The 25,000-nt window shown below is 56.9% G+C and overlaps 6 protein-coding genes across 6 annotated transcripts in view; 2 read left to right on the top strand and 4 right to left on the bottom strand.

Annotated features, from left to right (window-relative positions):
* Nucleotides 1–964, bottom strand: part of PTSG_00261 (uncharacterized protein) — a gene marked incomplete at its 5' end in the record, with an annotated part of 8,393 nt that extends 7,429 nt beyond the window's left edge. Inside the window, 2 exons of the mRNA XM_004998754.1 lie at nt 178–380; nt 680–964. Coding sequence (XP_004998811.1) covers nt 178–380; nt 680–964 — 488 coding nt within the window. The remainder of the gene's footprint in view (nt 1–177; nt 381–679) is intronic.
* A 523-nt stretch (nt 965–1,487) lies between these two features.
* Nucleotides 1,488–4,685, bottom strand: PTSG_00260 (uncharacterized protein; the record flags this gene model as incomplete). Its single annotated transcript, XM_004998753.1, has 3 exons — nt 4,017–4,685; nt 1,941–3,739; nt 1,488–1,878 (listed from the first exon to the last, which is right to left on the bottom strand). The coding sequence occupies exons 1-3, from the start codon at nt 4,581–4,583 to the stop codon at nt 1,488–1,490; spliced, it is 2,757 nt and encodes a 918-aa protein (XP_004998810.1). The 5' UTR covers nt 4,584–4,685.
* A 221-nt stretch (nt 4,686–4,906) lies between these two features.
* On the top strand, nt 4,907–9,170 carry PTSG_00259 (AGC/MAST protein kinase; the record flags this gene model as incomplete). The annotated part of the gene is made up of 2 exons (XM_004998752.1): nt 4,907–6,294; nt 6,476–9,170. 2 exons carry the CDS (start codon nt 4,907–4,909, stop codon nt 9,168–9,170), a joined length of 4,083 nt encoding a protein of 1,360 aa, XP_004998809.1.
* Nucleotides 9,171–9,540: 370 nt separating this feature from the next.
* PTSG_00258 (uncharacterized protein) lies at nt 9,541–16,539 on the bottom strand (the record flags this gene model as incomplete). Its single annotated transcript, XM_004998751.1, has 15 exons — nt 9,541–9,763; nt 9,968–10,178; nt 10,428–10,787; nt 10,963–11,068; nt 11,302–11,402; nt 11,701–11,759; nt 12,058–12,245; nt 12,448–12,539; nt 12,763–12,889; nt 13,137–14,609; nt 14,904–14,970; nt 15,210–15,323; nt 15,534–15,591; nt 15,801–15,903; nt 16,198–16,539. The coding sequence occupies 15 exons, from the start codon at nt 16,537–16,539 to the stop codon at nt 9,541–9,543; spliced, it is 3,624 nt and encodes a 1,207-aa protein (XP_004998808.1).
* Nucleotides 16,540–18,994: 2,455 nt separating this feature from the next.
* PTSG_00257 (mago nashi domain-containing protein) lies at nt 18,995–21,240 on the top strand. Its single transcript, XM_004998750.1, has 7 exons — nt 18,995–19,176; nt 19,451–19,515; nt 19,877–19,935; nt 20,049–20,105; nt 20,388–20,441; nt 20,648–20,730; nt 21,023–21,240. Exons 1-7 carry the CDS (start codon nt 19,148–19,150, stop codon nt 21,123–21,125), a joined length of 450 nt encoding a protein of 149 aa, XP_004998807.1. The 5' UTR covers nt 18,995–19,147; the 3' UTR covers nt 21,126–21,240.
* A 264-nt stretch (nt 21,241–21,504) lies between these two features.
* Nucleotides 21,505–25,000, bottom strand: part of PTSG_11568 (uncharacterized protein) — a gene marked incomplete at its 5' end in the record, with an annotated part of 4,346 nt that continues 850 nt past the window's right edge. Inside the window, 5 exons of the mRNA XM_004998749.1 lie at nt 21,505–22,407; nt 22,720–22,845; nt 23,140–23,573; nt 23,878–24,236; nt 24,633–24,811. Coding sequence (XP_004998806.1) covers nt 21,584–22,407; nt 22,720–22,845; nt 23,140–23,573; nt 23,878–24,236; nt 24,633–24,811 — 1,922 coding nt within the window. The 3' untranslated portion in view covers nt 21,505–21,583. The remainder of the gene's footprint in view (nt 22,408–22,719; nt 22,846–23,139; nt 23,574–23,877; nt 24,237–24,632; nt 24,812–25,000) is intronic.

Here is a 25,000-nt window from a genome sequence, read left to right as displayed (position 1 = left end):
AGCAAGTGAGAGGCATCGGCGCAGAGAAAACCTAGCACACCACATGCATACACGATTGCATGGCTACATGTACTCAAACAAGCAAGCGATTAAACAGCCAGGACAAAGCAAAAACGACTTCCACCCTTCAGTCACACACACACACACACACACAGATGGTAGACGTCATGTGCGCACCAGAGGTGTTGGAGAGGAACGAGGGCGTGCTTAACAATGCCAGTGTCCGTTCGCCATGAGACGCGCGCCTCTTGCGAGGAGGAGTAGGAGGAGGAGGAGGAGGACAGGCGTGATGTTGACGACACGGAGTGAATGCGGACGATGCAGTAAGGGCGAAGATCGTCGTGCACAGCACCAACACTGCCGGTGTAGATGGCCAGCTCCTGCAAGGTGATGTGCACAGGAAGGGAGAGCAGGTGCTGGAGTGAGAACCTGTGGTGGGGTGAGCGACAACGCAGCCGTTCAACGGCTCGGAAGCACTCATGTGCGCATAGAATGTCGACAAGGACAGCACCAGCGAGGGCTGCCGCACACAAGCAACCATCACAGGCATGCACACGCATGCACACGCATACACCCATCACGTACGGGCATGCACACAAACGAGCAAGAAACACATGCACAAAATCACACAAGCAAACACATGTGGATGCATGTCAAGTGGTCACGCGCGCTTCATCACCTGAGTCACAGGCGCTGGCGTTGTGCTTTTCATGATGCATCCGCCCAGAACATGCAGCTGCTCTGACTTCCGCGGAGCAAACGATGCCACGTGCCAGTCCCACAAGAACACGATTGCACGCTCGAGCGTCTCACGGGCGAGTGGTGGCCCATCGTACACCAGCATGTGCTGGCAATCTGCCAACAAGACTATGCTGTTTGAGGAACCGTGGCACTGCTGATGGGCGTTGTGGTGGTGGTGGTGGTATTGGTGACGGTTACCGGTGCCTTCTGGCTGCATGCGCATTGGCAGTTCAGACGTTGTCAACGATCCAACGTGTGATTGTTGTTGTTGTTGTTGTTGTTGTTGTTGTTGTTGTTGTTGTTGTTGTTGTTGTTGTTGTTGTTGTTGTTGTTGTTGTTGTTGTTGTTGTTGTTGTTGTTGTTGTTGTTGTTGTTGTTGTTGTTGTTGTTGTTGTTGCGGCCACGTGTCGTCCTTGAACCGGTCTGCATAGGCCCTCGTGATGTGCCCGCGGTGCGGCATGGCAGTGCACAGCGCATCGCCTGGCCCAATGGGCGGGCGACACCACACGTCATGCTGCCATTGCTGCTGTACACCCACGACGCCTCGCCACAGCTCTCGGCCGCATTCCACCAGCACAGCAGAGTGGCAGTGCCTGCGCTTGCACCGCTGTCCCTCCTCCCCCTGTCTCGGACCGCCACACGCCCACGTCGCCACCACGCCGTCAACGATGACGGTGAAACCGCTTCCAACAACACGCAGGTCCCCCACACTGTTCAACCGGCCGTCCAACAATGCAACCTGCCGGTCAATCCTTCGCATGTGCACGGGTGACACCCTTTTCTGACAGCGGTGGCTCCACGCACATGCGAGCACAGCCCCTGATGCGGTGTGCACGATGGCGCCGTGTGGCGCGCCTTCCATGTGCACAACACTCCCTGCACCCACGGGCAGGGCCCACTGTCGGGTGTGCGGCGGTGCTGGCTGCAGTTGAAGGGACAACCAACGTTGCTTGGATGATGAGGACGACGATGGCGACGGCGCAGACGATGTTGATGATGATGATGATGATGATGATGATGATGATGATGATGATGATGATGATGATGATGATGATGATGATGATGATGATGATGATGATGATGATGAAGAAGATGCCGATGAAGACGCAGCAGAAGCAAAAGCAGAAGGAGAAGAGACTGAAGCAGGTGACGCTGGTTTGAGGAGCGGGTAAAGGGTTCTGCGCAGGAACCATTCAAACCTGTCCTGCCGCCAGCGGTGCGAGCCCGGTGTTTCCTCCAAGCATGCGGAGATGTCGTCTGGGTTGTGGAACCGCGACAACAGGCGGTGCAGCCGCTGCTGGTGGGCGGCGTTTATCGCGTCTTGGCCGCGGTTACCGCCACTGCTGAAGAGGCCGAGTGGATGCTGCAGGTGCACAGGCGCCAGGTACGACGGCTGCCTTGTCGTGTCGCCATCATCGTCTGACGAGAAATTGGCGGGGCCAGCATCGTCATCACAACGGCCGTCTCCACCCCCTTTTCCTTCATCGTCATGGTGGTCATCGAGGTCATCACCACCACCAGCATCATGGTCATCATCCACATCATCATCATGGTCATCATCAACATCATCATGCCCCGTTGCGGTCGTGCCGTTCCATTGGCCATCACACGATTGTTCCTGGGTAGCACCCACCTTCGCTCCAACGCGCGTCACGTGAACGCCACGATGAACGTGAATGCCGGCATCCACCATCGCCACCGCTTCGCCTGCCAGCCGCAGCAGTGCTTGGCCCCATGTTTGGTCAACCGCTCGCTCTGCTGGTGAACGTGCTCCGCGACTGGTCATCGTGGCGGTTGACGGTGCCGGTGATGATGGCGGAGGCAGCACGAATGGAGACGATTCTGTTGCTGCTGTTGCCGTTGCTGCTGTTGATGATGATGATGATGTTGTTGGTGGTGGTGCGGTTGTGGTTGTCGCTGTTGTCGCTGATGTTGTTGTCGTTGCTGCTGTTGCTGCTGTTGCTGATGGTGATGATGGTGGTGTTGCATACTCGCTGGTGACACTGCAGATGCGAGTGAGGAGGGCCGCCAAACGCTGGTTGTGGTTGATGATGTGTGCATCATGAGCGTCTCGATGCCGGCGGCCAAAGAGGCGGCGGCACAGCGGTGCACTTCTCCGCGCTCGTGACAACGCCTGTGCTAATGCGATGAGCGCATTGCACCTGCTGCCAGCCTTCCCCTCACCGCCACTACTTGCGACATCATCGCCATCATTGTCGCTGCCACTACCTTCGACATTGTCACGACGCTGACTGTCATCGCCAGCATCGCTCGCTCCATTGGCGCTGCCGTGCGCAGCGCACCAGGAAGGAAACGTAAAGCGCACGGCGGTGGGCTGCTGCTGGGGCGAACATGTGTTGAGTTGCACGACCGCTGGGACAGGAGGAGGGGCGGGCGTATCAGCACGTGCACGCGCATGCACGCGGTCCAAGACGACGAGAAGCGCGGCCTCCAGCTCACTGACCTCGGCTGCCACGGGGTCGCTCGGCGTGCGTGAGTGCTGTGCCGGCACCCGATGCATGTGGCGGTGCGGCGTGGCCCGCGCAGACGATACACACAGGCTGTGCAGGAAGGCCAGGTGGGACGCCAGCAGCAGCGGCAACTGACGCACTTGTGCCGGTGACGAGGCGGCGGCCGCAGTGGCGGCGGTGACGGGGATGGAGCCGCAGCGCACGGTCAGCGGGGTGGAAGGGGCAATTGCAACCTTGCCTGCATCAACCCACAGCCGCTGGCTGTGGTGTATTCCGAATGCCGGCAGAGCAGCACTTTGCACACCAAGGTTTGCAGGGCTGTGCAGCTGGATCAAGCCACCGCGCTGGGCGCGAAGGGGTAGGGGTGTGCCTGCAGGCACGTGCATGAGGACGTCATCCTGGCGTTCTGATGCATACAGAGCGGCGGCTGAGGTTGTGCACCCTTCTGCCAGCACAGGTCTGGGATGAGGTTGAAAGCGCACATAGCACTCCAGGAGTTGTTGCGCCGTCCTCCGTTTCTGCCCTCGCTGCTCAGGATAGTCCATGCAGACAGCGGTAAGGAGGAGCGAAATAGTAGGAGGTGAGGTGCTCAAGGTTGATAGTGCATGCAGCCTTGGGGGCAAAATGAACAGCGATACTGGCAGGGTGTACACAGGGAGAAGAGGAAGCAGCACAGAGGGACAGATGTACAGAGACGCAGAAAGTTACACACACGCGTACACCCACGTACACACGCACTTACACACACACACACACAAACTTACACACACATTTACACACACACACGCACACAAACTTACACACCTGGGATTGAACGTGCAAGGACAGCGACGCAACGTGCATGGGACGGGTAGGCTGCGCGGAATGGAAAGAACCTGTGGCCAACACAGCCACTACATCCACGCACAACTGTTGTCTAGGCTGGAGGGTTCCTTGGGAAGGATGTAAATGGACATTGGTGGCATATACGCGCGTTGCATCGATGTGAAGCTCCCAAGGGCACGCTACGTCGCACGGATTGGACAAGGTGATTGTGCCGTACGCAGTTGAGGTGCTGCCAAAGAACTCCAAGTCCACGTCGTGTGCACGACGGCAGCGTAAACTAGCACAGCCATCTTCTCTCTCGTCATCACGTTGCACCCACACAAAGTGGTTGATGACGACACCACCGCTTGCACCTGTTGCACCTGCCTCGTCATCGTCATCAGCAGCGGGAGGCAGGCCAGGTCCGACCACTGCCACGTGTTTGCCAAAGTTTGCTGATTGGGACAAGTCACACAGCACAGACGACTGCTCCACCTGTTGTGGCTGCTGGACGGCAAGGTCCACGCCCGCGTGGAACGGTGAGATGACCCTCACCACTGTCGCCATCCCTGCCGCGGTTGCTGGCTGGTGGTGTGCAGGTTGCTGTGCTGCTTGCTTGTTGGCGGTTGCGGGAATTGCAGCAGCGTCGGTCAAGACGGGCTGTTTGCGACAGCAAGAAATTAATTGATTTGCGCTGACTCGGCATATTTTTGGGCAGAGCCGGCCCGGGCAAAGTTTGAAAGCAAGAAGGCAAACTGCTGCACACACACACACACACACACACACACACACACACACACACACACACACACACACACACACACACACACACACACACACACACACACACACACACACACACACGCACACACACACACACACACGCCACGATGATGGACGACGGGCATGATGGCAGTGTCGACAATGCTTGTCATCGCTGCGATGGCAGCCGAGAGGCTGAGACAGAGGCTGAAGCTGTCGACCATAACAATGCAGACAAACAGCACGTCGCCGAAACGCCACAGCAACACGATGGCAACGGCAACAGCGAGAACAGCAGCAGCAGCAGCAGCAATGTGCGGTCGCGGGTTGCACTTGCAGAATGCATGCGCACAGTCCAAGTGGTTGCAGCCGAGTTGAGAGAGATGGCCAAGACGTATGCAACCGTATGCAGTACACAGCTTTCAGACAGCATTGGCAGGCTCATTGATGCATACGAGCACATGACAGAGGAGAGGGCGCTGCAGGGTGCCATTGTTGCACCCATTCGCACCTTGTCTGCGCTCTCGTCAACGCTGGCTCCACAGGACCGCAGAATCCTCAGTGCCATTCTTTATGTGGCATCCCGCGCAACGCGCGAGGCTGAATACGCCATTCACCGAAGCGAGCCCGTGTCGAGCTCCACAGGTAGCGCAGATCCGCGTGCACGTACCACCATTGCCATGACACTCGCAACCACACCATACGCGACGCCAGCTCGAGCCACCATGGTGCGATCCAGGACAACTGGAGCGTATCCGAGTGTGCTGTCCCCTCTTGCCGGTATTGCAGACACGCTGCTGCTGCCTGCGGCAGCCTCAAGACGGACTGCACCACCATCTCCCTTTGTGAACGACACCAAACAGCAACAACAACAACAACAACAACAACAACAACAACAACAACAACAGCAACAACAACAACAACAACAACAACAACAACAACAACAACAACAACAACAACAACAACAACAACAACAACAAGTGCGTGTGCATCAGCAGGAGCACGCAAAGGAAGTATCATCGTCGCTGTCATCTCCTGGAGACAGCGCACTTGGTGGCGCCCAACGTCTCCACGAGCTCCTTGCTGAAGGTGAACATCGCACGCCGTCGCCCGCCAATGCAACGAGGCACCACGACACAGCACATCAAGTGCAGGCATGCAAAGAAGAACATGCAACACACACGACCGCAGCACCCAAGGCAACGCCATCAACAGCCGCGACTTTTGCGACGGAGCAGGAGGCAACCGAGGACGTGAACCTGCTGGAGGAGAGCTTTGCATCTGACCTGAACGTGAGCGGGTGCAGCGGTTCGGCCTTGCGCGACGTGTCCAATTCGCCTTTCGTTGTGCGGTCAAAGTCTGCTGCTGTGGGTGCCGTCAAGACACCACGCACTGCATCCGGCAATAAGAGGCATTCTCGCGTGCACACAGGCACACCCGCCATGTTTTCGCGCCAAGATGCCATCGAGGGCACGCCCGAATCCGTCGAGAGGACATGGCTTCACGCCGCTGCAAGGTTAGCAAAAGAAGGCTGCACATGTGTGGGTCTGTATTTGCGTGTGTGTGTGTGAAGATGCGCGCGTGTGCGTGTGTGTGTGCCTGTGTGGTTGTTGGCAGTGTTCTGCTGCATAAACATTACTCGTTCTTGAACGCCCTCGCTCATCCGCGACACACACACACGCACACACGCACAACAGAGGAATTTCGCAGGAGGAGCCGAGGATGCCCACGCTGCAAGACTTTGACAAGCTGAAGGATATCTCACGGGGCGCATTTGGAAGCGTGTTTCTGGTGCGCAAGCGCACCACACGTGACGTGTATGCAATGAAGGTGATGACAAACCGCACGCTGCAGCAGAAGAACATGCTTGAACAAGTTATCAGCGAGCGCGACGCCATGGCGCTATCCACCAGCCCCTATGTGGTCAACCTGTTCTACTCGTTCCGCTCTCCCTACGGCGTGCACCTGGTGATGGAGTACATGATTGGCGGCGACCTTGGCCAGCTCCTGTACAACCTGGAGGCCTTTGAGGAGCACGAGGCGCGCTTCTACCTTGCCGAGATTGTGCAGGCGCTCGCCTTCCTGCACCAGCACGGCATCATCCACCGCGACCTCAAGCCAGACAACATCCTCATCTCCGCCACGGGCCACATCAAGCTGAGCGACTTTGGGCTGTCGAAGGTCCTCAAGCACGCCTCATCTTCGTCGTCGGTTGAGCGCAGGGCGTCGTCATCGTCATCTCTCTCCTCTTCTTCTCCATCATCATCATCATCATCATCATCATCATCATCATCATCATCATCATCATCATCATCATCATCATCATCATCATCATCATCATCATCATCGTCGTCATCATCATCATCATCATCATCGGCCATGGGCACGGGTGGGGTGGCAAGCAGGACCAGCAGCGTGGGCTCCTCCGCAGCAACGTCCACCAGCACCAGCGCAGGCAGCAGCGCAACCGCCAGCAACAGCAGCAGCAGTAATGGCACGCCAGCCTCCGCAGCACACGCCAGTGCCAGGGCGAAGGAAGTCGGCGGCGACCGTGGTGTTGATGATACCAGTAGGACCACCGCGGCAAGCACCTCCGCTGACACGATCACCGCTGGTGCCTGTGCAATGTACGGCAGCCCCTTTCTAGGGCACTCTGTGCTTGGGGTGGCCTGGGCAAGCGCCCCTCTCCCTGCTATCGACGAAGGCGATGAACACGCAGACTCGCACCACGCCGGTGACGGCAGGAACGTCAACACAACAACAACGCCTACACGCCACACACCCTCCAAGAATATGGGACAAGGCAACCCTGGACGGCAGCGAAGACGTGGCGGTGGCAGTTGCGGTGACGAGGAGAATGCAGGGACGAGGGGTCGTGAAACGGCGCCACCACCATCGTCAACGCGCCACGCACGCCACCGTCGCCGTCGCCGCATGGGCACCCCGCAGCAGCAACGGCAGCAGCAGCGGTCGTGGTTGGGCGATGCGGCATTGAAGCGCACGCCCGGCCAGCAGCTGTCGCTCCGGTCCGACCTGACCAAAGTGCCCTCCTCCTTCAGCAAGCGGAAGCTGCTGCTGCGGCTGCAGGCACGAGAGCGCAGCCCTGCGAGCGTGCTTGACGAAGCCGATGAGTCGCCCATGTCTGCTGCGCTGGTTGGGCGACACGCGACCAGCAGCCCCAGCCCGCGCATGGACGTGAAGCGGGCAAAGCGGCGTGGCGTGGTGTGGCCGGGCGGCGTCGCTTCCCCGCCATACTTGTCGCCGTCCACACTGCGGTCACAATCGCGCGGGCTGTTTGCACACGTGGACGCATCCTCCCCAGCCGTCAGCTCCGGTGATGAGGCCGACAGCCGCGCTGCATGCAGTGAACAACAACAACAACAACAACAACAACAACAACAACAACAACAACAACAACAACAACAACAACAACAACAACAACAACAACAACAACAACAACAACAACAACAAACGAGGCAACAGCACCAGATTGTGCAGGCAGTACTCTCGGGTGGTGGCAATCACGATGAATGCTGTGGTACAGTTGTAGCTACACCGGGACAAACACCATCAGCAGGGGTGAGTGCGGATTTGCATACGCCTGCAGGGCACGTTGCACGGTGCGAGAGCGTACACACACCGCGACGTGGCAGGCCAGATGGATTCGCAGTGTCACAGGAGGGGTGGATGGGCGCGCCGGTTCAGGGCGGCAGCAGCACCTGCACAACCGATCAAGTGCAGCAAACACGCCACCAGCAGGGCAAGCATGAAGAGGAGACGCAGCAGCAGCAGCAGCAGCAACAGCACGAGCAACGTGAAGATGGGGTGGTCCAAGATCAGGAACACGCGCACAGCACAGGCCCTGCAGTGCAGGTGGAAGGGACGGGCGTGAAAGGCACGCCAGACTATGTTGCGCCTGAGCTACTGCTGGGAACAGGACACGACCAAGCTGCGGATGTGTGGTCGCTCGGGGTGATTGCGTACGAGCTTGTGGCCGGACTGCCGCCCTTCAACGACGACACGAAGGAGCTGGTGTTCCAGCGCATCTTGCATCACGACTTTGAGCGGCTCGACGAGTACCTGAGTCCGGACCTGACGTCCTTCATTGACGCGTGTCTTGCTTACGACCCCAACCAGCGGTCGACAGCGAGCGCGCTGAAGAAGCACGCCTTCTTTGCCGGCATTGATTTTGCCGCGCTGCTGGATACAGAGCCGCCGTTTGTACCGCGGCCGGAGAACGAAACAGACACGGCGTACTTTGAAGGGCGTGACCGCGGGCGCCTGAGTGTGATCCCAGAGATGGAACACATCAGTGATCGGGAGCGGAGACAGGCAGATGTGTTGCTGCTCGACGACATGAACAGCCCACTTCCTGCGGCTGCGGCATCATGACGATGGTCTTTGCTTCTTGCGTGTGTGCGTGTGCGTGTGTGTGTGTGTGTGTGTGTGTGTGTGTGTGTGTGTGTGTGTGTGTGTGTGTGTGTGTGTGTGTGTGTCCTTGTTTCCGTGCGCGTATCTGTCTGTCTCTCTATCGAACTGTCCCTGTGTCTCTGTTTGCGTGTGCGTGTGGGCGTTGATGAATTGCCTGCCTGTTCTTTGTGATTGTGTGCATTCTTGTTTTATGGGTTCGCACGCGGGTGGCAATTAGTAGACGACGCCACACAACGCCCCTCCATGAGAAAAAAAAATAACACTTGCAATATCGAATATCAACCTGAACAGACATGGTATACAAATACATGTGTGCGTGTGCGTGTGTCTGTTACTCTGATGGGAGGGCAGATGGGAGCAGCTCATCGTCCATGGAAGGAAACGGTGGGAAATCACCTGACGGGGTGGGAAGATAATATGTATGAGAGTGCTGCTGCTGATGATGCTCTGCCGCTGCCTTTGAGGCAGAGGTCGTATGAACAACATCCGTTTCAAATTCGGTTGGTGGTGGCAGCTCTGCGTTGCGCAACAGGTCATCCAGTGACATGGGCAACCTGGTGTTGGAAAGTGGGAGCGGGCGCATGCGCGGGCAATCGCAAAGAACAACAGCACACAACATGTGAGCGATGGTCACATCATGCAAGTGGCAGCGGACACGCTCGCGCACAAATGTACTCGCCCACGATCAACATGCACACATCCACACATCCACACATCTGCACATTTGCTTCCCCCCCCCCCCAAAAAAAAAAACATACCTGTTGCTGAGCAAGTCATCATTGCTGCTGCTCTTCGATGCCTTTGATGGGGAAGAAAGGAGGAAATCGGCCACGGTAATGGCCGGGCCTGCCGGTGGGACACCTTTGCTTGCAGGCAACGGGTCCAGATGGGGCAGTCCAAGGCTGTCTTCCGTGGCGGCGTTCCAATGATCCATACCCGACGGCAGTGATTGGAAATCGAACATCGACCCTGTATAATCACAAGCAAGCAACGACAGCACGCAGGTGAGCGCGATGCACAACAAAAAATTGTGCTCTTCGAACAGAACAGTGCCTGTGATGTGAAATAGCAAACAGCAACGCAAAAATGGCAGCGAATAGCTGCGACGACACCCACTGGCACGGACAACACCAGCTTGAACCAACAACAGCACTGTCATGACTAGCACACCATGGAATAGCATGTCAACATTTTTCAGTGTATTCCAAGGAAACCCACCCTGGTGCTGTTGGGGTGTGTCGTCATCAGCCGCGCTGCTGAGCGCCGTGCCTGAGCCCGAGCTGAGCGCCGTCTTTGCCGTGGTGTTGCTCGCGCGGGATTTGGGCTTGCGGGACCGGCGCGTCGTTTTGGCGCGTTTTTTCGTCGTCGATGCACTTGCCAGCGCCGCTGTGGTTGACGATGCTGTCGTCGTGGTCATGGCTGTGGAGGGGGAGGACGCTGCTGCTGCTGTCGCTGCTGTTGTTGTTGCTGGTGCTGCTGTGGGCGGGCGAAGGGTGAGCGAGAATTCGCGCAGCTCCCGGCGCTCAAGCAAGAACAAGGCGTACTCGTCGAGAAACAGCTTCACCAGATGAAAGGAGCCTGTGCAGCAAGGCGAGAGAAAACGAAACGACGTGGAAATGGTGCGTCAAGAAGCTGCAGGGGAGGATAAATATACAGAGACACGCATGCAGCGAACTAAAACATGGTGTGGACAATTACGCCACACACACACACACACACACACACGCACATACATGCACGCACGCACACGTACTGAAGCTGGCGGCGTTGCGAATGCGCAGTTCACGCAAACAGAGGGAGCTGTACAAGTTCCAGACAAGATACAGGTGGCGTCCAGCAGCATGCCCGCTTCCACGTGCCTGCAAGCACACGAACGTGTGTACACACACACCATTAGAGACCACGAACAATGCTAAACTCATGCTGCCCACTCGACACACACACACACACACACTCTCTCTCACACACACACACACACACACACACACGCACGCACACACGCACGCACACACTCCCTCTCTCTTTCTCTTTCTTTCTCTCTCTCTCTCTCTCTCTCTCTCTCTCTCTCTCTCTCTCTCCTCTAGATTCTCACCGGTGGCGGAATGCACTTGTCCATCAGCCTGCAGAACCATGTTGCCAGCGCATCGACCGTGACCGCGGGACCAGCAAACAGCTGGACAAGACTCCGGCGAGCTGCACACGCACACACGCACACACACGCACACACACACACACACACAAGCGAGCGCAACACACACACACATACACACACACACACAAGCGAGCGCAACACACACACAAGCGAGCGCAACACATGACAACGAACAAAACAAAACAACAAATACAAGCCATGCAGGTGTTATGGGGCGTGAACCAACTGGCAGTGGAACGAACACGAGTCAGTCTCTGCGTTTGGCGTGGCTCACAGCACCACAGTACAGCACATAACAATCCAAGACGCATAACTTTGTGTGTGTGTGTGTGTGCAAACCTTGGCGGACACCATCGGGTGGACCGTTCTTGCACATGAGATTGACGTGAGCCTCGACCCTGTTAGTTGCAGTATTTGTTGAAGCGTGTGAATTGCGCATACAGCGTGATATTTGCGTCACATCACACCAGAACAGCGCAGCACAACAATGCGTGCTGGTTCTTCCACTTTGCACATGTGCACACACATACAGATACGCACACACATGCACACACATGCACACACATGCACATGGGGACACACGCGTTCACACGCACACACGCACACACGCACACACGCACACACGCACACACGCACACACGCACACACGCACACACGCACACGTGCACATCACATCAGACACAACCCCAAACATACGCTGAAAAGTCGATGCGGCTGAGGTCACGATGCATTTTCGTGTACATGTTGCCGTCTTGCAAGACCCCGAAGGTCGCTTGCGCAATATGATTCAGGGAAGTCTGGCGCAGTAGCCCATCAGCCAGCATGGTGCTGGCGCGCATGAACAACTTGCGGAAATGTGGAGGTAAAGTTGCTGCTTCATCCAACTGCAAGCGCACAATGTTTGCACAGACAAAGTTAGGAAAAGCTGTGAGGGCACGTTTGTGGGGGTGCATCGTGCTCTTGGGTGCGTGCGTGCGTTTTGTGTGTCGTGTGCGTGTTTGTGTGTTGTGTGTCGTGTGCGTGCATGCAGGCACAGCAATGAACCAGGCTCAAGTGCATGGTCAAATGTGGCACGTCCATACAAACCTTGTTGAGCTGCTCTTTCCAGGTGTGTGCAAATACACGAATGTCTCTGATGGCATCAGCCGACATTGGTGCAAGCACATTTGGAACAAGACCTGACATGCAAGCAGAGAACGAGGACATCGTGCACAAAGATGGGGGGGCCGACATTAGTTCGCAGAAGCAGCATCATACCCAGTATCAGGCAAGTGCTCATAGCAGACTGCAACGTCACACAACTCCAGCGTCGAATTATCACACAAATTACGCCCCGTTATACACGTGCTAGCTAGCACACAGGTGCAACATGCGCACAGACAGAAGCGCACGGGCACGGACCGTGGAAGAGCGCATCAAAGAGAACTTGTGTGCAGCTGGCGAAAAGCTTGGCAACATCCTCGTGTGCGAGCTGCTGCAACTTTGGTGGCAACAGGTCGTGCCAAAACTTGAAGAAGACTTCCTGCCCCTGAACACAACCAAGCAACCAGCAGCAATAGCAACCCGCCAAGAACAGGCAAGATGTGCAATGTGCAACGCGAATGAGGTCCACTGCGAGTGTGCTTGAATGTCTCCACCTGCTCTTCCCATGCCCAACACCCACACTCACAACACATGCATCATAGAAAGCACCAATGGATAGAAAGCACGGAGTCTCGCACGCGTACGCACTCGTTATGCCCATGATCGAACAACAGCATGACAGGAGTACGTACAATCGATCCGTTGTTTGAGAGCACAAGCGACAGCACGGCCTTGCAGGTTTGTCGAAGCGACTTGATTGTGTCGGTGAGCAGACGCATGTCCAAGCCCAGAGTTGCTAGCCGTGATGATGGTCTCGGAAATGGCGGCAGCCGAAATGGCATCGCAGAATCGCCGCTTCTACTGCCAGAGCCACCACCTCGACCACATTCGCCAGTGCCATCATCGCCGCCGTCGTCCTCATCGTCGTCAGCCGCGAGAGCACTGGCTGGCCGCAATGTCGGAGTGGCCAGAATCGCTGCATGTGAGCAAGCAGCATGATCCTTGTCTTCAGCGCCATCGCCGTCGCCGCTGCCGCCGACATCAGCCATTGGGTTAACAGGGCGTACGCCGTGCGCACTGCCACTGCCACCGTGTGGTGCTGGCGAAGCAGGCACGCTACCACGGCCGTTGCGTCTCTGGTACCCTTTCTTCGGTGTTCGGCGGGACGGGTGCTGTGGTTGCTGTGAGTGCGGTTGTGACAGGTCTTGCTGCCGGCCCTCCTTTGCCCGTTTCGTTGCAGGAGCAGCCGCGTGTTCAACTGCACCACCGCGCAACGTGGGAACGCTTCTCGCAAAGACGCCCTGGCTGTCGCGCACAACAGGACGAGCAGACCCCTGCTGTACCGCCGACATTGCACTCTCCGCCATCTCCTGCCCTGCCCCGGCAACTGACGCTGGCACTGCTGGCTCACGTGCGGCGTCTGCTGTGTCAAGGGCTGTTTCATACGGCGCTGGCGGGGAGAAAGCAAACGAGCCCGAAAACGGCGTGGACCAGGCATGCATTGGCGAGGAATGCTGCTGCTGGTTGTGCTGCTGGTTGTACTGCTGGTTGTGCTGCTGGTCGTGCTGGTGGTGTCGGTGGTGTGGGTCTGTGGAAGACATGGCGCTCCACTGGTGCGGGCGTGGCAGTTGTGGAGGTGAGGCGAGCTCGTGCAGCATTGGGCCGTGCGCCTGACGTGGCGCTGCCTCGGTCGAAGACGAGAGAGAAAACGGCTCCGCATCCAACGTACGCTGATGATGACGATAAGGCTGCTGATGTACGTGCATCACGCCTGCTGGCGTGGTGGGGCCTGTCATGGCGGGGTGGGCAGGCAGTGGTGCAGGGGCTGTGCCCTGAGACAACAGCTCAGCGTGATGCGCCTGCATCGGGTGCTCGCGGGTATGGGGAGGACTGACGCCACGTAGCCTGTCGTTGTGAGCGTGTTGCGGCAAGAGCTGCGGCGTTGTTGTAGGTGTTGAATCGCTTGCAGATGAGTGCGATGGCTGCAGGTGTTGCTGTTGCTGCTGGTGCTGCTGCTGTTGTTGTGGTTGCTGCTGCTGGTGCTGCTGTTGCTGTCGGTTAACACCCGGTGTGTTCGCATTTGTCGATGCCAGTTGGTTGGCAGGTGCTGTGGCTGCAAATCGGGACGATGGGCGAATGCCCAGCCCAACATAGTGGTACTTGGACTGCATATCGGGCAATACGGCGAGTGAGGGTGAGTGAGGGTGAGTGAGGGTGAGTGAGGGTGAGTGAGGGTGAGTGAGGGTGAGTGAGGGTGGATGTTTGGGAAGGGGGGGGGGGTGCAGATGGGGAGGAGAAGGAACGACAACACACCCAAGCAACCAAATTGCGCGCGAGTGTGTGTGTGTGTGTGTGTGTGTGTGTGTGTGTGTGTGTGTGTGCGTGTTTGTGCGTGTTTGTGTGTGGGTGTGAACAATGAGCCGGCCGGTGTGGGCGTGGTGGAGTACATTGTGACGTACCTGGCCACGGGTGCCGAGGCGACGCGTGCGAAGCATGGGAAACTCTTGGCGAATCATCTTGCCAAAGCTGCGATGTGAACATTGGTGGTGAGCAGCACAAAACATCGAATCATCAGCTGACACCAACACACCAGCACACAAACGCATCCACAAACACCGACAACAGTAATAACACCCACAAGAAGCAGCCGTGTAAGAACAACAGCATACACGCACACAGAGACAAGAACACAGATATAAACGTCACCCCGTACGGCACTGCACCACATTCACACACACACACACATCGTGCACGACGATGCACACCTTGCGGCGTTCAGAGGGCTCATGGATGCCTCTTTGCACAGCGTGCAGTAGTGCTCGTAGAAGAGACTTCGCGGCACGGAGACACCCTCCGCTGGGTTGTAATGCTCGTTCAACCTGTGAAGCCGCGCGAGTGTGACAGCACGCCATGAGTAAAGAGTGAGTGTGTGTGTGTGTGTTTATGTGTGTGTGTGTGTTTATGTGTGTGTGTGTTTGTGTGTGTGTGTGTTTATGTGTGTATGTATGAATGTGTATGTGTGTGCATGTGCGTGTGCGTGCGCAAGTGTGTGAGGAAGGGCATGACAAACATGACAGAAATGAACGGACCACTGCTTGATAATGGGAGTCTGCCGGTGTTTTTCGGAACGCAAACGTCGCTTCCTCCCTGTGTAAAGGTCAGCGGGTATTGAAGAGGGTGAGAATCATCTTCAGAGCAACTTATGAGCCACGAGCACGTACAGGGCAGACACACATGCACCTTCACACACACACACACACACACACACACACACACACACACAAAAGCATACACCTTCGCACACACACATCGACACACACACACACATACACACACAGACACATCGATGCACACACGTGGTCGAGGCTTCTTGACGGGCGAGTCTCGGGATGAGGCGGAGCCATGAGTTGGAGGTGCACGAGAGCCAGCGCTGCCTGGCTGCTGCTGTTGTGGCTGCCGCTGTGGGTGCGGCAACAACGGCGTGGGGCCTGGTTGTGCCGAGAGAGACGGGGAGTAATCATCAGGAAAGAACGTCTGGGCGCGAGCAGGAGGAGGCTGCTGCCGCGGCTGTGACAGGTGTGACGGCTGAGATGAGGGGTACCGGTGCATTTCATGGGGCTGTTGGGCATCGCGCATGTGAGATGGGGTCTGTCGTGTGGGCGCTGCGGGTGCCGCTGTGAACGACGCATGTGAGTGTGAGGCATGCCTTGAAGGGGAGGCTGCTGCTGTTGACGACAGCAAGTGGCGTGGGACCGGCGAGGTGTAGTCGTAATCGAAGATGAACCGCTTTGTCATTTCGTACTGCGGCACCGTCCGTGTAACGCCAAGGTAAGGGTTGTCCTTCGACACAACAAATGCCTCCGTCTCCACGTTGTCCTCGTCACTGCCACGATGCAACGATGGCGCAGCGAGGGGTGCCCGCTTGGGCTCTCGTCCGTCGTCATCATTACTGAAGTCGTGCTCGCGTGGGTGGCGCAGGCGCCCGCTGGCCGTGTGCTGATACTGGTGCCGGTGTTGATGGGCCGGCTTCGTCTCAGATGAGGCGAGGCGGGCGTGGCTGGTGCGGTGGGTGTCGAAATGCGCCACAGTTGCCATCTCAAGCTGACCATGGCGTGAAGGGGTGCGTGGCGATTGCTGTTGGCGATGGCGCAAGTGCTGCTGCTGTTGCTGCTGTTGCTGCTGTTGGTCGTGGTGGTGGTGACGCGGCGAGGACACCGGTAGACTACCCCGCTGCTGCTGGCTGCGATGGTATACGTTCGGGTGCTGCTGCTGCTGCTGCTGCCGTGACGGCGATGGAAGAGGAGGCCACGAGTACCTTTCACGACCGCGTGCTTGTGATGGTGGCGACAACAACGGAGACATTCCTTCTGCCGCTCCTGGCCTGACTGTTGCTCTTGTTTCAGCTGCTGTTTGTGTTGTTCTTGCTGGGAGCGGGCGATGTGTGTGCTGTGCATCGTGTGGAAGCGGCTGGCGCTCGTCTTGGCGCTGCTGTGGATGTTGAGCGGAGGGGTGCTTGGCTGCTTGCCTGCTGCGCGGAGAACGGCGGTCTTGTTTGAAGAAGGGAGATGATGACGAAGAGGGTGACGGCGATGGTGAAGGGAAAGTGAAGTGAAAGCTGCCGGGGTCTTGCTGGGACCTGTTCCCTTTGACCCACGGCACGTCGTTGAGCAAGGCGAGCGGCGACGCCGTGTCGGCTGCTTCACGTGCGCCCGTGACGCTGGCAGCCGAGGGTGTGGAATTGGTGTGATAGAGGGCGTGGATGATGCGATGCGCCGCTGTGGGCGTTGATCGATCACGCTGGCGCCTCTTTCCTGGGGTTCTTGCTGGTGATGACGATGACGATGACGATGTCGCTTCTTCCTGCCGCTGTTGTTGTTGTTGTTGTTGTTGTTGTTGTTGTTGTTGTTGTTGTTGTTGTTGTTGTTGTTGTTGTTGTTGTTGTTGTTGTTGTTGTTGTTGTTGTTGTTGTTGTTGTTGTGTGTTGGCTGGTGTGGCGTCGTCAGCATGTCTCGCCTGGGTTGTGCTGTGACTGCTGTGTGCAACGTCTTGCAGCTTGTGCTCCTGCTGTCTCGGGCGCTTGGTTGGCATCGACGACAATGACGACGCTATGGACGGTGCTGGTGGAGGCGGTGGTGGCGAATCTCTGTGTTGCAGTGTGCTATCTGTCGATGGGTGCGAAGAAGAAGGCGTGGACGAGTGTGGTGAGGGGCGATTTGAGAGCGACTGCTGCTCTCCGCTCATTGCTGTAGCATTGACAGCAGCAATACCGTCACTGCTGGCGCTGTTGTTGTTCGTTGGTGTGGGTGTGGCACCACCGGTGATCCTCTGCGTTGACGCTGGTTCATGGGAGCTTTGGGAAGGTGGCGGCGGTGCTGGTGACGCCACGGCATTGTCAGGTCCCTGCGCTTGCAGCTGCCTTGTGACGTGCCGGTTTATCGATGGGTCATGTGAATTGCTCATGACATGGGCTCAGGACCATTCACGAGCTCTCACTTGGTCTGTGCGTGTGTGTGTGTGTGTGTCGGTGAAAAGATTGTGGTTGAGTGTGTGTGTGTGCGTGTGTGCGTGTGTGTGCGTGAGTGTGTGTGTGAACGTGGATACAGCAGCGGAGCAATGTGCTGTGTGTACAGACGGTTGCAATCACGAAGACACAAGAAAGCTGAAGACAAAGGAAAAGAACGGAGGTGTAGATGGACGGAGGATGGAGGAGACAAGAAGCAAAGACACCACAAGGCGACTCGCGATGTGTGCTGTTCAAGAGAAGCGTCACGGACACAGTTTAGCGCACCACTCACAACTCACTTCCATCCCACGCATGTGCCCATCCAATCAACACGCATTCAAGGACGATAGCAACAGTCCCCAACATGTAAGGGATGCAATCCATGTACCACTGCACACATTATGTGTACACACAACCGTGGACGTGCATGTACTCACCGTTTCAACGTATGATGGCCGGTGTGTGTTGTCTGTGTCGAGTTGGGCCAACGAGGAGCGATGATCTTCCACCGTTCGCTCTGAATATCCAGCAGCACTTCACCGCCTCCTCACAAAACCGGGAGAGAAGAGCCACAGGGCAAGTGCGGGCGTATGTGTGTGCGTGTGTGTGTGTGTGTGTGTGTGTGTGTGTGTGTGCGTGTGTGTGCGTGTGTGTGCGTGTGTGCGCGTGTGTGTGCGTGTGTGTGTGCGTGTGTGTGTGCGTGTGTGTGCGTGTGTGGTTTCGTGGCGCGGGAGGCAAAGCAACCAGTCGCAAGAGAGCCGGGGGAGGGCGGTGTGAGGGAGAAGGACACAGCCCGCACCACGACAAAAGAGGTTACTGCTGCAGTGGGTTTCTTGTGTCCAGCGCGAAGTGGAGATCCGTGTTGAAGGGTGCTGTGAGCCCTGCAACGGCTCCGATTGACTGGCGACTGGTCGACATCCCGCACCCCTCTTGAAACGCAAGACCAAGCAGCAACCCGCCTCGTGGTCGGTGGTGCGGAAAGCGTGTTTCCCTGCCCAACAGTCCTCATCGCCATGCAACTGCTGGCTGGCCGTTTTTCTTGTTTCTTGACAGTCCTTCCAAACGCAAAATTGCCCATGAAGCAACAACATCAAGGAAAGGCAAAATTGACTTTGAAACAAGCTGCCACACGACGAAGCGACAAACGCCAGCAGCGATAGTGGACGACCGCGCGCACACACACAACACCACACACACACCATGGCAAACAACGACGAGTTCTACCTCCGGTACATTGCATTGCGTGTGTGTGCATGCGTGTGTGTGTGTGTGTGTGTGTGTGTGTGTGTGTGTGTGTGTGTGTGTGTGTGTGTGTGTGTGTGTGTGTGTGTGTGTGTGCGTGTGTGTGTGTGTGTGTGTGTGTGTGTGTGTGTGTGTGTGTGTGTGTGTGTGTGTGTGTGTGTGTGCACGCCTGTGCTGGGAGGTGTTGTGCACATCGCATTGCAATAGATTGCGGCAGTCCCTCATGCATGTTCTGTCGTTCTATCGTTGGCTGTGCGACAGGTACTACGTTGGTCACAAGGGCAAGTTTGGCCACGAGTTCCTTGAGTTTGAGTTCTCCCAGGATGGTACGTGTCTCGACGTGCGTTCGCGCGTGCGTGTGTGTGTGTGTGTTTCCACTATGTGCGTGTGTGCAGTGTTGTTGGCAGTTGAGAGATGGTGCGTGGGCGAACGGTTGCGCATCATGGCATCATTGCATGCGCCATCAGCCCATCGTTCCTTCGTTGCCATAACACCCTCCATCGCCCGCCCTTTGTCGTGGCCTTTTGAACCTTACACCTTTCTTTGCACTCTTGCACTCTTCAAGCTCATGCTTACACCACACACACACACACACACAATATCGCACACGCGCACACACACGCGCACACACGCGCACACACAAACCATGCACTTCCATGTATTGGTTTTGCATCCGCACAATAACAGGCAAGCTGCGTTATGCCAACAACTCAGAGTACAAGAACGACACCATGATCCGCAAGGAGGTATGCTGCTTTTGTTGTACTTCTCTGCTGACGTGAGCGTGAGCATGGTTCGTAGATCGAGCGGTTCCCTCTCTCACACGCTTGGTTGGTGGGTCTTCCTTTGGCGTTTGCAGTGCTTTGTGTCACCAGCAGTCCTTGGTGAGCTGAAGAGGATCGTCGAGGACAGCGAGGTTCGCCCACGTGTGTGTGTGTGTGTGCGTGTCTGGTGTGTGTGTGTGTGTGTGTGTGTCTGGTGCGTGTGTGTGAAGTGTGTGTATGTATGTGTATTGCATGTGTGTGTCTGGGGTGTGTAGGGGTGTGTGTGTCTGTGTGTGTGAACAACTTGGCCAAGTGTTCCCATGCGTGTTGCTGCTCGCATGTGCTTCGGCCTCCAATACAGCGGGCCATGTCCTTTCATCAACGTGCTGAACCACCATCGTTATATCCGTCTGTGTTGTTGCGCTATTGTTCAGATCATGAAGGAGGACGACAACCTGTGGCCAGCTGCCGACCGTGTGGGCAAGCAGGTGCGCTGTGTGTGTGTGTGTGTGTGTGTGTGTGTGTGTGTGTGTGTGTGTGTGTGTGTGTGTTAGTGCGTGCGTGTGTTTGTCTGCATGTTTTTTTCTTCTTCCTCGTTCGCTTGAGTTCGCTTGTTCGTTTGGTTGCTTGTTCTCGTGTGTGTGTGTGTGTGAGCGTGACATTGAGCACCCTTGATCTGCATTGCGTTGCGCAGGAGCTGGAGATTGTGTGCGGTGATGATCACATTTCCTTCACAACCTCGAAGATTGGCTCCATGAACGACGTCAACGACAGCAAGTGCGTGATTGCCCCATTTGTGGTTGTTTGTGGGGGGGGGAGGGGTGTGGGGGTGTGCATGTGCCTGTGCATGTGTTCATCTCTGTCTGTGTCCGTCCTTACCCATCTGTCCTTACCCACCTGTCTCCCTTTGCCCTCCACCCTTCCCCATCATCCCTTTCTGTCTGTCTGTCTGTCTGTCTGTCTGTCTATCCCTTTGCCCCGGCTCCTGTCACGCATTCATTTCTTTCCCACTCCCCTTCCTCACCACTGCTGCCATCCCTCCCCCTTCCCCCTTGCGCGACAACTGCAGGGACCCTGAGGGCCTGCGCACGTTCTACTATCTCGTGCAGGATCTCAAGTGCTTTGTCATCAGCCTCATCGGCCTCCACTTCAAGATCAAGCCCATCTCCTAAGCCCAACGGACCCCCTCCCCCCTTTCTTCCTCCCTCGTTGTTGGTTTGGTTTGTCTCGCTCGCCGGCTGGTGCGGCTGGTGCAGCTGGTGCAGCTGTTGCGCACGTGCGACGTGTCAGCATTGCCGTCACCTATGCGTGTGCTTGCTGGTTGTCAGTTGTTGCTCTGTGTATGCGTGTGTCTGTCTGTCTGTGCTGTGCTGTGCTGTGCTGTGTTCGTGATTTGCTCGTGCTGATTGTTGCTGTATCAGTAGTGAGGGTGTGTTGTTGTCTGTGTGCGCGCACCCATTGCAGTGGGCTGTATTCGCTGCACTTCCATTGTGCTGTGCAATGAAATGAGCAAATGAAAGAGATGGAAGATCACAATGGGACCGAGTGCATTTCGCTTTCCACGCGTAGATTGTTGACGCATTCCACACGCCGTTTGTTTATTGTCGGCCAGGTCGCCTTGGGGCACGCGCTAGAACATGGTGTGCTGTGGGAGGCTGTGCTGCGCGTGCATGGGGGTGGGTGGCGAGTCCGTGTGCAGCATGTCCAGAAGCGTTGGTCGCTGGTACCGAGGTCGCTGCTGGCGCGGAGGGGGCGGGTCGCCACCAAACCCAGCATGCCGCCGCTCGCAATGCCGCGGGTCATGCTCTGGGTGCAGGCGGCGGCGGTGGTGGTGGTCGGTGAAGCCATACGGAGCACCGACGCCGTCATTCCCATGGGCATGAGGTTGCTGCTGCCGCTGATCATGTTGATAATGTTGATGTTGATAATGTTCATGCTCATGATGAGGGGGATGGTGATGAGGCGGTATGCGGTACGGATCCGCACTCGTCCGACGCACATCGCCGTCCCATCTCATGTCGGGGGCGTGAAGCGAGCCCGCGTGCTGGCTCCGCCATGAGATCAGTGGCTGCTCAGCGCTGGGCTGCGGGTGTTGTATTGAGTGCTCAGCAAAGAGCGAGTAGGAGGAGGACGACAGATGCGGAGCATACGCGGGCGCAGCAACGGCGTGGCCTTGTCCCTGGCCCTGGCCCCGACTGCGGCTGTGCAGGTGGTGCGGGTGATCTTGAGCGTGGTGGTCGGCGGCGTGTGTGTGCTGCCAGTTGCGGCTGCCGGAGGGAAGGGGGCGGACGATGGTGAGCCCTGGTGAATGAGCGCTGGTGCTCAGGTCCTGTGGGGATGCAAAAGCGTCGCACTGCCCGCTCTCGCCTGCGGTGTGCACAGACGGCCAATCAGACACGATGGCCGGCCCACCCTCCACTTGTGGTTCTGGCACCGACTGTACGGGTTGTGCTGCTGCAATGTGTGTGTGTGTGCGTTTGTCATTCCGTTGTTCATGACCACGCTCAGCGTGAGCGAAGCAGCAGCAACAGCACCGCACACACACACACACACGCACACACACACAGATGGAGTGCATGCACACGCGTCACACAACAGAATGCGCGCATCGCACGGTTGAATCCATGCATCAAACAGTTGATACATGCATCACACGATCATGTACATGCATCACACAATCATATACATGCACACAGTCTCTCTTGCACACGCCCTCAAGGTATGCATGAAAGAGAACACACAAAGGAGACGACGTGGTACACGCACCGGTACTGGAGGCGAGAAGACGCTGCGTGATGACAGGCTGATTTTCGTGCTTGCTCCTTTCAACAGCAAGCGTGAGTAACGCAGACACAGCGCGATGCGCCGAGTCATATCCATACAGTGAATATTCTGTCCACAGCAGTGCGCGTGTGTGCGGTGAAGAATTGAAGATGAGGCCATGGTGTAAGTAGATGCGGAGAAAGAAGCGCGACGCACACAGACACACCACATATGCGCACAACGCGCGCGCGCACACACGCAAGCACACACACAAGTACACACGCAAGTACACACGCACAAACACACGCAAGTACACACGCACAAACACACACACACGCACAGACACACGCAAGTACACACACACAAACACACACACACATACACACACACACACAAGCATGCGCGCTAGTGGAGTAGCAATACCATTCTCGTCGCCGATGAGGGAGCGACGCAGGGCGTCTGAGACAGCCTCCAAGAAGCGAGCAACCCTGTTCGTGCTCTCTGTTGTCGCGCTATCGTCATCTGCGGCTGCAGGTTTGGCTGGTGCAGCCCCCTCCTGCCCTGTTTCCGGCGCAGCGGATGAAATGGGGTGCGGCGCAGGCGTGTCAATGCCAGCTTGCTGCTGGTGCTGTGGTGGGCGTGGTAACGCAGCTGCAAGCCGGACGTCAATTGCGGACTGTGCCGCAAGCAAGTGCTGGGAGTGCAGCTGCTGCCGTGCGCCTCGGTGGTCAGAGCTGCCATCTCCTTTCAGCAGACATGTTGACGACGCCTTCATGTGATCTGTGATGCCACGGCGCCCAATCGTCAGCCGCTTCGCTGTCACCTTCCCAGCGGCAGTTGCCTTTCGGTGCTGCATGCTGCTGTGTTGTGTATGTGTGTGTGTGCGTGTGTGTGTGTGTGTGTGAGTGAGTATGTGAGTATGTGCGTGCGTATGTGTGCATGTGTGAGTATGTGCGTGCGTGTGTGTGCATGTGTATGTGCGTGCGTGTGGGTGTGCGTGTGTTTAGGTTTGTGTGCATGCGTTTTGGCCCGTGTGTGAGTGAAAACAAATGGGTGTGAATTGTGTGTGTGTGTGTGCATTTGTATGAAGATGAGTGCACGCGCGCGTGAACGACAGGTGCTGTCAGACAGGGCTCATTGCGGTTGAAAATAGGTGGCTACCTGGACGACTGCGCTGCGACGGGGGCGACGAAGATGTGCCGGGCGGGCGCGGCGTGGTGGTGTCGTGGACGGTAGCTGGATTGGCTGTGCCTGGACGTGTGTGCATGACGAAGGGGTGCTCCATGGACGCTCTGCTGTGATGAGTGGTGTTCGGTGGGGTGCACTTCGTCCTGTTGAGAGTCACGATGCGAGCGCGGACGACGACGCCTGCGACGGCGACGAGATGTGGTCTCAAACCCTGACGCATGGTGACGCCGACCACTCTGCGAACTGCCTGAATCGTCCTGCTGCGACTCGCGTCGCTTGTTGCGTCGAGGTCGTAGCCGTCCTCGCCAGCGTCGAAGCCCTTGATCTGTCTCCTGTCAACATCGTTCACCGAATTACGTTTGTTGGTGTCCGCGCGGGGTGGAGGCAACACACGGTCAACGCACATCCGGTCACAAGCATTGCTGTTGTGGTACGCAGTTGTGCCAGACAAGTGTGCGCAGCTGTCTCCGTCTCACTGCACCAAAAAACACACACATGGACACACACACACACATGGACACACACACACATGGACACACACACACACACACATGGACACACACACACACATGGACACACACACACATGGACACACACACACACACACACACACACACACACACACACACACACACACACACACACACACACACACGGACGGCAAGTGGGGTTGGCGCCAAAGCGGGAAGGCATTGTGCAACGCACATCCGACGTAACGTGGCGGTTACCTTGTTTTCCTCATTGGACTCTTTCCCTTGATCCTTGGTGCCTCTGTGGTGGGATGCGGCCGTACTCTTGGTGGTGGAGGAGCGCCCAGGATATGGATCAAGGAGCGGAGCAAATGCTTCCCTGTCAACGCCGTCATCCAGTGCAGGGGACGGCACAGCCCCGACATACCGTCGTCGCCCTAAAACAGGAACACAGACACGGAGGCGGTTGAATGACCACATGATGACATGACCACATAAGCGCGGGCAGAAGCCCTGTGCTGCTGTATTGCCTAGAGCGTCCACGCCAAGCACAAGCAGGCTGGAAACAATCGTTGCACACGAGCAAGCAGCATGTTATCAATTTGTCTCAAGAGCGCACACACACG

Source organism: Salpingoeca rosetta (genome assembly GCF_000188695.1).
Source record: "Salpingoeca rosetta unplaced genomic scaffold supercont1.1, whole genome shotgun sequence".
NCBI lineage: Eukaryota > Choanoflagellata > Craspedida > Salpingoecidae > Salpingoeca > Salpingoeca rosetta.
The sequence above is the reverse complement of the archived record's forward strand: the minus strand, read 5'-3'. Positions and strand labels throughout refer to the sequence as shown.